This window comes from Oncorhynchus keta, chromosome 1 (assembly GCF_023373465.1).
Source record: "Oncorhynchus keta strain PuntledgeMale-10-30-2019 chromosome 1, Oket_V2, whole genome shotgun sequence".
In the NCBI taxonomy this organism is placed as follows: domain Eukaryota; kingdom Metazoa; phylum Chordata; class Actinopteri; order Salmoniformes; family Salmonidae; genus Oncorhynchus; species Oncorhynchus keta.
Window position 1 is genome coordinate 37,562,445 of NC_068421.1, and position 13,582 is coordinate 37,576,026.

The 13,582-nt window shown below is 43.0% G+C and overlaps 1 protein-coding gene across 1 annotated transcript in view; it reads left to right on the forward strand.

Annotated features, from left to right (window-relative positions):
- The first annotated feature begins 10,289 nt into the window (after positions 1–10,289).
- Positions 10,290–13,582, forward strand: part of LOC118384379 (homeobox protein meis3) — a 10,660-nt gene continuing 7,367 nt past the window's right edge. Inside the window, exons 1-2 of the mRNA XM_052523857.1 lie at positions 10,290–10,741; positions 11,145–11,243. Of these exons, the coding sequence (XP_052379817.1) occupies positions 11,232–11,243 (12 nt within the window). The 5' untranslated portion in view covers positions 10,290–10,741; positions 11,145–11,231. The remainder of the gene's footprint in view (positions 10,742–11,144; positions 11,244–13,582) is intronic.

Sequence of the window (13,582 nt, forward strand, 5' to 3'; positions counted from 1 at the left end):
ACACAGTGAGTACAGTACACACAGTGAGTACAGTTCACACAGTGAGTACAGTACATACAGTGAGTACAGTTCACACAGTGAGTACAGTTCACACAGTGAGTACAGTACATACAGTGAGTACAGTACACACAGTGAGTACAGTACACACAGTGAGTACAGTTCACACAGTGAGTACAGTACACACAGTGAGTACAGTTCACACAGTGAGTACAGTACACACAGTGAGTACAGTACATACAGTGAGTACAGAACACACAGTGAGTACAGTACACACAGTGAGTACAGTTCACACAGTGAGTACAGTACATACAGTGAGTACAGTACATACAGTGAGTACAGTACACACAGTGAGTACAGTTCACACAGTGAGTACAGTACACACAGTGAGTACAGTACATACAGTGAGTACAGTACACACAGTGAGTACAGTACACACAGTGAGTACAGTACATACAGTGAGTACAGTACACACAGTGAGTACAGTACACACAGCGAGTACAGTACATACAGTGAGTACAGTACATACAGTGAGTACAGTACACACAGTGAGTACAGTACATACAGTGAGTACAGTACACACAGTGAGTACAGTACATACAGTGAGTACAGTAGACACAGTGAGTACATACAAGGACTATTTGGCATGCATATATTCTTATTTGAATGAAAGGCACACATATGTTATCCAACACTGGACCAGAGAGAGAGAGAAATGATCACGTATTTCCCACAGATCAGAGAACCATAAAGAATTTGAAAACATATCAAACATTGGTAAACTCCCATATCTGTTAGGCGAAATACTGCCCTGTGCAGTAAAGGACAAGAAAAGGACAATCAGGAGCACATTGTAAATACAACCTATCTGTTTATTTATCTGTTCATACTTAAACTACTTACACATTGTTACGAGACTGTACATAGCCAATAATATAACATTTTAAATATATTACTTGAAAACTTTAGTGAGTCATTTTTACTAATGTTTCCCTTGTTTATTTCCCTTTGGTTTATTGTCTACTCCATTTGCTTTGGCAATGTAAAGAGAGAGAGAGAGAGAGAGAGAGAGAGACCAACCTTCTGAGATACTTGTACATATTAACATTACTATATCACATTTTATACATCTATAGTAATATAGGCCTACACCAAATATGATAACACTGTGCTTTTAGGCCTCTGACCAACAAACCCCATATCTGTTACGTTATGTATTTACTATGCACACCGACATACACACACAAACGCAATCAGCAAGCACTGACAGAGCGACATGGAATGCTTTTTCTCTCTCTCCCCCTCTCTCATTCCCTCCCTCTTCTCCTGTCCTCTCCCTCCCTCCTCTCCTGTCCTCTCCCTCCCTCTCTCCTGTCCTCTCTCTCCCACTCACCTGTCCTCTCCCTCCCCTCTCCTGTCCTCTCCCTCCCTCCTCTCCTGTCCTCTCCCTCCCTCCCCTCCTCTCCTCTCCTGTCCTCTCCCACCCCCTCGCCTGTCCTCTCCCTCCCCCCCGCCTGTCCTCTCCCTCCCCCTCGCCTGTCCTCTCCCTCCCCTCCCCTGTCCTCTCCCTCCCTCCTCTCCTGTCCCCCCCTCGCCTGTCCCCTCCCTCCCCCTCGCCTGTTCTCTTGATCAATGAGTAAGTTCCAAAGCCACTACTATTAATCAGAGCCTATCGGCTATCTGTCTCCCACAACAACCAATCACAGCAGCCCGACAGCTGGCCCATGACAAATGGAGCTGGGGGGGGGGGCACTTTATCTGATCTTAGTCAGGTCACAGCACATCTGCGCTTACAGTTGATTCAAGATGATGATTGAAAAAGCACACAATAATATACACACAAGTGCATAGACAAGTGCACGCTCAGCCACCTTTAAGAGCGCGCACAACCACACACATGCACACGCATGCATGCACGCATTTGGACACAAACAAAGGGACACAGCACGCACATTAACTCACATACATTTGGTGCTGCATAAAAGAACATCCGTGTATGTAGCCGTAAAGGGACGTTTGCTAGTTTTCATTCCACTGCATCCTCTAGTGCTGTACTTGAAAAATGAATCTGTCACTTGAGGAAGAACTGATCAATGATTCCATGTTCAGCTTGTCTGTTGTTAGGGATAAACAAACCATGTTCTGTTTCCATGCTGACAGTTCTGAAAACATTCTCAAACAAACACAGATAGACAGCCCCCCCCCACACACACACACATATATACAAATGTATACACACACACTCCCTTCTTGGCCTATGGGCTCCCTAATGCACAGGAGGGCCAATGAGGAGAGCACTCTCTAATTGACTCTGCTTTGTGTACAGTTTTGTTCCTGTTCTCGTGACTGTCTGTGTTGTTACTGAACCTCCAGTCTCCGCTGCACCGTAGAACTACACAATGGCTGTTTCCTGATCATATCTCCTGAAGTGTACGCACACTCACTACTTCTCACAAATCTAAAGACTTTGGATTGGTCGAGGCATGGGTTAGAGGGAGGTTTTGCCATATTTCTATATACCAGTCATTTTCTTTCAAATCAGTGGATGGAATGTGAACAAGTGCACACTTTGGGAGGAAGGAGAGAGGTGTCCCACTATCAATGGAACCAACAGTCACTCTTGTAACGGGGCTAAGCACAACTGTGAACAGTATGATCAACCTGCTGGTTCTGCTATGACCTCCGTCCTCAAACCTGAGCCTCGATCAAAACAAATAAATGTTTCCTTTGCATCATGACCCATCGCCCAAGATCCATTCAGATATGATTGTTAAGATCAGATGGCATCTCTTGACATTACTTTACATTTCTAGCCTGGGTTATCATGGCTCTGGGAGATCTTAATGTGTGACGCAGACCAGGTTCCCGTCAGATTTATGGACCTCTTGACTTCCCTTCTTTCCTTTGCCCCTCTCTTTCTTCTCCCCACATCTGTCCATCTATCATCCCCATGGCCAATGGAAGAGAATTAATCCCTCCGTCCCATACCTCACTATCCTGGACAGATGAGAATGTGGAGGAGGGGAGAGAGAGGAGAGGCTTGGATTAGCTTTCATAATATTTCTCCAACGTTGAGGGGGAAAACGAGTCAAATTACACATAATACATGCAGGGTTATCGTTCACTTCTCTTAAGGTGGTCGCTTCTTTGATAATAACAACAGGTGTGTGTTGGTGTGTGCAGGCCACGGACCATAGCACGATGTGTGATGGCGTGATGTGAGTGTGTTTGTGTATGCATGTGTGTGTTTTGCACATGTGTGTACTGGGGATTTGAAACATGTAGATGCACAGTACTTCCAAGGTGCATTAAATTACCGCAATGCAAAAATGTTTCCCTTCATACCAAACAAATGACATTCTCAACGCTTTGTCTCCTGACCTGGCCATTAAATATATATATTTTTTAAATTTAGACAACAGCACATATCCACATAACAACGTAACAACATACAGTATCTGACGCAACACTGTTTAAACAGCCAGACACACACAGGCACACAAACACCCGGAATTCAATACGAAATTCAATAACCTCAAGACAATCAATTAGTTAATGAGGACATTTAATTACTGCAGTACTGGAGGGCGTATTTTCATGTAATTGTTTGGGGGAAGGACAGAGCAAAAGAAGGGTATGAAACCTTTCACCAATAGTCAAGGCGCTGTATTGGCCAGTTCTCATCTCTTCCATCCTCACTCCCCCTCCTCCCACCTCACCCAAGGCCCAGCCTCCTTCCCCAGCCTTCCCCGAGCAATGACAGGTAGATTAAAGGGCGTGATAGATGTCCCTCTCTCTATCTCCCTCTCTCCATCTCCTCCCTCCCTCGCTCGCTCTCCCTCCATCTATCACTGGACCTGCTGTAATTGCGGCTGCGTCGAGCTGGCACTGCAAGCCTCCATCCATCTCCTTAATAACAAACAGTCATGGAAACGGATGGGGCTCCAGCCCAGACTTAATCTCCATCTATAAGGAGAGTGGAGGAGGGAGGGAGAGAGAGAGAGAGGGAACTAGGGAGAGAAACGGGGGGAGAAAATGAGATAATGGCGAAAGGCAGTGATGACTTCTCCAAACGAAGAGAAACATGAAATGATGGAGGGATGGAGAGGAGAGTAGGGCTTGAGTGGGAGAGAGAGGGGTTATGTGTAGTGAAGGAAGTACAGTGTCAAACCAGGTGGAGACAGAAATGCAGACGGGCTGAGAGAGAATAAGTTCACAGACAACACTGTACTGTAAGAACATGGTGATGAGAGAGAGAGAGGGGGAGAGAGAGGGAGAGAGAAAGAGAATTTATGTCCATGCGGCCAGACAGCCCAGAAACCGGAGAGGCACACGCTCATAAAAAAGCACTCTGCCCCTCCCCTCCGTGCTTTTACCCCTCTCTCTCCCACCTCTTACCCCCTTCTCCCCTTTGGAGAGTGCCGCTCCTTGACTGGCGGGTCACCCCATTCAGATGTTCCCTCTGGACCGTGGGTAACCCAGGGTCAAGGCAACCATATTCCCTTTATGGCGGAGTCAACCGTGTCAACTAGCCTGGGTGGCCAAGGTTACCAAACCAAGGGCAACCGGTGGTGTTTATCCCATTGGCTCTCTCTTCCACAGGCAACCAAAAAATCTGATCTCATCATGAAGAGCCACAGTGGCTCGTGGGTCTGCGTACTGGGTCTGCAAACGACTCTTAAATGCAAGTTAAACTAAATGCATGCTCTTCAACCAATCGCTGCCCGCACCTGCCTGCCCGTCTAGCATCACTACTCTGAATGGTTCTGACTTAGCATATGTGGACAACTACAAATACCTAGGTAAACTCTTCTTCCAGACTCACATTAAGGATCTCCAATCCAAAATTAAATTAAGAACCTGCTTCCTATTTCGGAAACAAAGCATCCTTCACTCATGCTGCCAAACATGCCCTCTAAAACTGACTATCCTACCGATCCTCGACTTTGGTGATGTCATTTACAAAATAGCCTTCAACACTCTACTCAGCAAATTGGATGTAGTCTATCACAGTGCCATCCGTTTTGTCACCAAAGCCCCATATACTACCCACCACTGCAACCTGTATGTTCTCGTTGACTGGCCCTTGCTTCATATTCTTCGCCAAACCCACTGGCTCCAGGTCATCAATAAGTCTTTGCTAGGTGAAGCCCTGCCTTATCTCAGCTCACTGGTAACCATAGCAGCACCCACCCGTAGCACGCGCTCCAGCAGGTATGTTTTACTGGTCACCCCCAAAACCAATTCCTCCTTTGGCCGCCTTTCCTTCCAGTTCCCTGCTGCCAATTACTGGAACGAATTGCAAAAATCGCTGAAGCTGGAATCTTATATTTCCCTCACTAACTTCAAGCATCAGCTGTCAGAGCAGCTTACTGATCATTTCCCCTATACACAGCCCATCTGTAAATAGCCCACTCAACTACCTCATCACCATATTGTTTTTTATTTTGTTGCTCCTTTGCACCCCACTATCTCTACTTGCACATTCATCTTCTGCACATCTATCACTCCAATGTTTAATTGCTAAATTGTAATTATTTCGCCACTGTGGCCTATTTATTACCTTACCTCCCTAATCTTACTACATTTGCACACACTGTATATAGATTTTTCTATTGTGTTATTGACTGTACATTTGTTTATCCCATGTGTTGCTCTGTGTTGTTTGTGTCGCACTGCTTTGCTTTATCTTGGCCAGGTCGTAGTTGTAAATGAGGACATGTTCTCAACTGGCCAACCTGGTTAAATAAAGGTGAAATAAAACTTTAAACATTTAAAAAATATTCACATCCAGACCCACACATGCAGCCAGTGTCGGCCCTAACGTTTTGGGGGACCCAAAACGCCACAAACATTTTAGCGGCACCCCTCTTGACAGCAGACAAGAAATGTTGAAGTTTTAGAGTTCATTCCTGCACATTTTGCCATGGAAAGTTGATCAAATGTAGCAGTTTTAAAGCAGGTTTGCAGCAATTCTACACATTTTCCACTTGGAAGTAGAGAAATTTTGCAGTTTTAAAGCAAGTTTGCTGCTTTGAAAGGGGGCGGAGAGATGATTTTGCTATTTTATAACTAATTTCCTGCAATTCTACACATTTTGCCATGGGGTGGAGAGAAAGGTTTGGCGTTTTTAATATGATATCTGAGTGAGAGTGACTAACAATCTCAATGGTGGCGTCCCCGGTCGGTAATTCAACCATGATTACTACAAGTTAAGATAGCTGGCTAGACTAACTTACTTAAAACTGCTGATGCATCGATATTGCTCCTTGTGTATTCTACTATTCTAACTCAACAGTAATTTCTTCTAAATCTGCAGGCCTACAAAAGGGGGGGCCACCGTCAGTTGCACATCCATGGTCTATGTTGTCATGTTCAGAAACGACTAGATCACTACACATCTGATATTTCCTCATGTATATATGTGCACCTGTGCTATCTACGTGATCTAGAAGCAATGATAATATACATATAAACACTCAAAGTGAAGGCTACGCAGTATAAATCATGACTATATGGACCACAGAAGTTTTGAATTGCCATGAATGTAGAGGGAGAGAGTCCAGCTAGAGATAGGCCAAGTGTTGATAATGAGGAGATGCTGAGTGTTTCTGCCTTTGGATACAGTAGGAGTGTATTCATTAGTGCACATTGCAGTAGACTTTAGCGAAATGTTTTGTAACAGAAAAGGTTTTGCATCGAAAACAAGAGATTCTTATTGGACAAGTTCAGGTTAGTTCCTCCCTGTTTGCTTCCGTTTGGTTCCTAGTGAATACACCACAGTAGATTGTGGACGAGGATACCTCTCTATGGGCTGGCTGATGTACCGGTCCAGTAGGGGCGGAGAGTTTGCACAATGTCCCTAAAAAGCCATTCGATCATGTTGAGCATGTCGACATTTGGTTAAGAAACAATTCTCAAATCGCAAAAATAGACAAACAGATGCACATTGACAGGCAAACCGGTACACATACACACCCAAGCGCACACTCACACACACACACTCACTCACACACACACACACACACACACACACACACACACACACACACACACACACACACACACACACACACACACACACACACACACACACACACACACACACACACACACACACACACACACACACACACACACACACACAGGCAGTCTTGTATAACGGACCTTGTGGGGACACACAATTCAGTCCCATTCAAAATCCTATTAACCCTAAACCTAACCCTAGCTCCCCACAAGTATAGTTAAACCTGTCCACCTTTTTCATTATCTCCTGTTGTTGTTTCCTGCTCAGCCACTCTCTGCTCTTTAGCCTTGGGCAATGCCTGCAGTAAGCATTGCTTTGAATCACGAGCACCTTGGCATTGACCCCCCCCCCACACACACACACACATGCACAGCAGCAGCAGCCGCTCCAACCCTGACAGGGCCTGACAAACAACTGCAGCAGCCTTGCCATATAGGCTACTCAGAACTATTCCTTCTAACACCGTCTCCATGCACTGAAAATATTGTGTATATAGGGTGACGTCCTTAGTACACCAGCGTCCTTGTCAAAAGATTCTGACCTCTTGCCTGAATTGTATAAGTTGGTTGGACTTAAGCTTTGTTCACACTGCAGGCCTTGACACTCAAATCAGTTTTGTTTTTCAAATCCGTTTTGGAATACTGACTGTCCAAACAGCAAGTTACAAGTGATCAAATCGGATGTGTGTGTGTTCAGATAGCAGTCATTTGCTGACATGGCTACACTGGTTGTCATAGTCATGGCGGTTGTATGCGCAGTGGTGTAGGCCGATTGGTGGTGGTGCTCCTGTTTCCTATCACTCAGACGTTATGTAGCAAGCTAAGGTGACAACAATGCCTGTCCATGGACGTTTCCCTGTTGCTTTGCATGTTCAAAATCATAGTGTAAGAACACATTTTAAAGCCTCAAAGGATAAGACGATCCAACTTTCAAAATGAGTTGTTTTTTGGCTAGCCACAGCAGTCAACTAGCTAGCCACAGCAGTCAACTAGCTAGCCACAGCAGTCAACTAGCTAGCTAGGTAGCTGTTTAACTTTCTAGCACGTTAACTCATTTGTTTGTAAACAATTAACAAGGTACCACGTGTTCTTGTCCAAACAGTCGACAGAGTAGCTAGCAAGCAACAACATATGCAAGATAACAGTCTAAAAACCTCTTGAGGGCAAATATATCAGATTTGACTGTTCAGACACAAGTCACATGGCCAGGAATCAGATTTGTATCTGATTACAAACTACCTACGAAGGTTGTTTGTCATGTGTATTGAAATATCAGAATCCATGTGCTTTTTGGCTGTTCAGACTGCAGGGAAAATAACAGATTTCATCAGATATGCAAAAAAAATAGGATTTGAGTCACTTCAAACTGCCAGTGTGAACAAGGTTTAAGAGATGCTAGGTTGAGGGTATAAATGGGCAATCTGCAATTGGCTACATCCATTTTTGGACCTTTAAATTAATTATATATAGGCTACCATTGACTATTGAAGAATATCTTATACTTGCCTCATGACCCGAGTTGCACCCCAACAGAACTCCAAATATCTACATATTTTTTACTCCATTGTCTGTAAACAATATAATTGTAAACAAACACAGTGTCGCCTCAAAACATGGCTAAAACGATCATTTATTTCTCATGGATGGTCAGTCCTTAGCATCCAGAGCTTTATCTATGAAATTAAGAGTGGCTACATTTATTTTGCCCCATTTCTCAGCTGTAGACCAAATCAGTGGCAGGGTGGTCGCTTTGTTGTTCTTTCAACTGCAGATTCCCTATTTAAGTCCCGAGGCTTTACCTCTAAAGTCACTGCATTGGTGTCAGAAATGGGATGACATGGACTTCATTGACGCACAAGGGTGTGCTTCCCGAAGTATAGTGATGCAGCCCTACAACACCAGCAACCTCATCAAGATGTTTGGATCTTGCACAATAATGGCTTGGATGTTGGACTGACAAAGATAAGGTCATAAAGAAAAAATAAAGAAAAAAGCCAAACATAAAACATTCAGAATAGGACTGCAAGTGGATGTATCAATTAATCAGTTAATCAATTAGAAATATCCTAGGCGGTCTATTTTCCTGTCCGTTCACATTTTTCATTGATGCTATGGATTCGATGTTAGAGGGGTCTAGAGGCTATGATCATCGTCATAGGAATGAACCTCCCGCCGTGTTAAAAGGCCACAGGTTCGTTGATGTTACGGCGCTCAAAGGCTGCACAGCAAATCACGCCCGACGCCGCCCGCGGTGAAGACTTGCCCCGGCCCATGTGGCCGCAACCGCGCTGCCGATTGATGTTCGGCCGCCTGTTGGTTCCTCGCCGCGTGAGAGGGGAAAGAGAACCGTTTTGAATAATTATTATGTTACTTAAGAGTAATTTACAACACAAGACGAGACCCACGGAGCTGTGAAAGTTTTCTCTCCAGTTAGAATGAGACGAAAGGTAGCCTGGTTTTTACAGATCACTAAAATGGCCAGGTGTTACAAGCAAAGTGGGGACATTTGGCCAGTTTAATGGAGAATTGAATTGAATTGATTTTATTTTGGGGAACATACATATACAACAACATGTACAATGTGGACCCAGAGGATATCACTTGAAAGTATTAATTAAAACGCTTGTTTCCAAAAGTGGTCCTCGATGGTAAAACCAATAACACATGTAAACAAAGATCTATTACATGAAGTCAACAAAAACAAAACACACTACTATAGTCATTATCAGATAATAAATGTATTGTCATAGGTCTTCCCTACTGAAAATGATTTATGACCTGATTTGCCATCCTAAAATAATGTTATCTTGCGTAAAACTATAGGATGTCTTGCGTAGAACCAATGTCTGAGACATTTAATAGCCTCGTCTATAATTACTTACCGTATATGCTACCACAATGCTGTGGTGGGTTGTTCCAGGGTTGTTACATTAACCCGGCTATACAGAAATGTATCCGAATCCTGAATTGTGCGGCCAATAACTAACATGTCAATCAATAGCCTATCAGAAAGAATCATCAGCACTTTATGGGAATTTTACTTACTTTGACATGCTACTAAAAACAACAAATGCAGTCACTGAGAGTTGGGATACCCCAGATGCTTGAGGCAAGTGTTGGAAACGATATGAACATTATTTACAATACCAATAACGGTTGTATGGTGCTCATTAATAAATGCGCGCACTATCCTGCAGATTATGGAATATGAAGAAAAGTCTGTGTTCGACTTCACATCTTCGAGTTATCAGACATTATCTTGTCATGGCTCAGCAACGGTGAACGGGAGCGAATAAACTGTGCTAATGCATGCTACGTGAGTGTAGTGCGTGCCATTGGGATAAAACGAGGGGATCCTGCGTTTGTAATGCGCGAGTGTGTGTGAAAAGAAGGTGGGGGTGAGAGACCCCGTCGTGTTTTGACCCCCCCAAACAACTCCCGACCACCATCTCTCCCCACATAGTCTCTGCCTATCTTAATGTTTAAAGCAACATCACTCAAGTCGCTGTGACATTTTCCAGCCTGCCGCGACAGTCCATGGACAGCGAGAACGGCCAAAAAGGACGCTACTTCTCCTCGCCAAGCATCTCGCCTGCGAGCCGGACCCAAAGACATAACGTGCGGACCTACCACAACGCTCTCGAAACCGAAGCCCATGCAGGATATCTCGAGCACGGCCTGAGAGTGACTATAGCCTATACGTCAAATCTAGGTTTCGGTGGGATATTTTATGGAATCATATTTTTCTAAAATAGTGTATTGTATTTCTGTAATCTTTGATGCCTGCATGTAACAGCCTAATGGTTGATATATTCTTATTAGTGATATATATTAAATACACATCGCTTTTAATGGTCGTGGACCTCTAAGTTTGGATCATAAAGCTGCTTGCTTGCAATAAAAGTAACGATTCCATTTACTTCGGAAATATATGTAGCCTATTGTAGCCCATAGTAGCCTCGGCTATTGGTGTAGCCTAATTATGGTATACACTCTGGTTCAGCTGTTCATTTTTTCTAACCAACCCCCTTGTAAATAATGATGAGACTTCAGCGTTTGATGCTTCAACTGTTATAATTCCACCTCTATTAGTTTATTAAAGAGCGCATTCTTTTCATCAGATCATCTGGATACAGGAGGCAGAACGCCTGCGCTGGACAGCGGGTCTGGTCTCATCCTTCCCGGAGTAGGATTGGCTTCCGTGTCGCATGGATAAGAGGGTAGGATGGCTGTTTACTCTATTCTACTGCATCCTTTACACTCACTAATCATTTGTAGTATCACGGTAGTCTGTATCATTCTCTCCAGATAATAATTTTGCTAGTTTGGTTGTTATGTAGCATTTTGCCTCTATGCTCGGTCCTTACGCTTTGACGTAGCGCCCCTCGCTGCCTGTCTAGACTCTCTCCCTGTCCTCCCTCGCGTAGGCCACAGCTCCCAGCTATACAGGGCCAATGAAGGCAGCAGCAATATGTCAAGAGGTTCACATCAATATATTAAGGAATAACCTTATTGACATAATTGTGCATGCTCTAAATATTCCTAAATAGACTGACCTGACCTAAACAATTAGGGTCGTGTTGATATAATGTCAAGTAGCCTAGTTTGAAATGTGGAAATAACCTATACATTTCATATAGGCTACATAGTGGCCTATACATTTCATATATTATCTTGCTTATAAATGAGCTGTTAACTTTTCTTTATCTTTCAATATAGGGTCACGTATAAGTGAACAACTGTCAGAATGATACTATTGTCATTGTTTTACAAGGGCTTTAGGACTATAAACATATAATCAAATCAAATCAAATTGTATGAGTCACATGCGCCGAATACAACAGGTACATTTCACCTTACAGTGAAATGCATACCTACGAGCCCCTAACCAACCCTGCCGTTAAAAAAAATACGAGTAAGAATAAGAAATAAAAGTAACAATTAAAGAGCAGCAGGAAAATAACAATAGCGAGACTATACACAGGGGGGTACCGGTACAGAGTCAATGTGCGGGGCACGGGTTAGTTATTAAGGTAATATGTACATGTAGGTAGAGTTATTAAAGTGACTATGTATAGATGATAACAACAGAGTAGCAGCGGTGTAAAAGAGGAGGAGGGGGGCAATGCAAATAGTCTGGGTAGCCATTTGATTAGATGTTCAGCAGTCTTATGGACTATATAGCTCTTATATAGGGTGTAAAAACTCTATTGATAACCATAAACGTTTATCTGGGTTTCAATATGTATAGTGTAATATTTGAAATACAGTATATTTAAAACTGAGAAATGTGTGTTTCCTGCTGGAATGAATATTCGATTATTGGACTAATAAAAGTGGTTGTGAAAGTGGAAAGACCTGATATGTCCATATCAGCATGAGGTGTAGTGAGGAGGTCGAGGAAGAAGAGAGACAGGTGAGGCAGACCAAGTCCCTAACTGGGTCAACTCTTTTGCTCTCGTGAGTCGGCGGCTCGCGGATCCCGTTGCTATGTGCACTGAGCTACTCTTTCCTATTCCTAAAGATAATTAGGAATAGTAGGCTACTCATGACATTGTATCACACACACACTTAACACACACACACACACACACACACACCAATAACCTGCTGAATATCTACCACATTTTAGAGTAACTTGTCAAACTCCCACGCAGTGAACTATTGCTCTTTTCTGTATCTCTCTTGTTGTTTAATTAAAACGGAAAAAAGGTAATAGGTCAGATGAAATTGAGGCTATTTGTTATCTGTGTTGTAATAACACGTTCGGCTTGCAGTTGAGTGAGGAAAGACATTTTTGATATGCCATATAGCCTGGGTGTCAACAGCTTCGGGTCGTGCAAATCAAAGTAGCATTTCAGGATAGGATTTTTCGGGTTAGGCCTACAGATGACAATTACGCACTCGCTTTTCATTGATATTTTACATTTGATTTTCGTTATATTAGTCTAATCCTGTTAAGAATTTCGTAATTTGCGCTAATTAAAGTCAACAAAACGGGTACTTTATTTGTCAAATTCGATTACAATTCAGACATAGGCTACTTTAGTTCACCGAAACAAGGTCAAGAAAGTGTATCAGTCAATTATCCATAATTAGCCCAATTCTGGTTATATGCACCAAAGGGAAGTGAATTTGATAAAATTATATATGTTGTGCCATGTACTGTAAAATATACAGTTTATCCCACTGTTTACAATTGGTGGCACTTGCCTGTCATTCGAGCATATTGCTATTAGGCTACCTTCAACGGAAATAAAATAGATCCGTTTGGAAACCTGTAGAGCTTTCTGTTTTTGCATAGACTATCTACGTGTATTAGGCCTACATGTATACTAAAATAGAAAACTATTGTCACAAACTCTTATCATTTTTCAGTGGAATAAGCAGAGTGTTGGGACAAGGTAGGATACAAATGTACATTTACGTAGGCCTTCCCATTGTTGCTTTTGATTTTGAACATAGGCTAGACGAAAAAAAATACAGTGCATTTGTCTGACAAAATGTTGGACAAAAACACATTTTCTCCTTGAGAATAGTGAAACTGTTGAATGGCTTT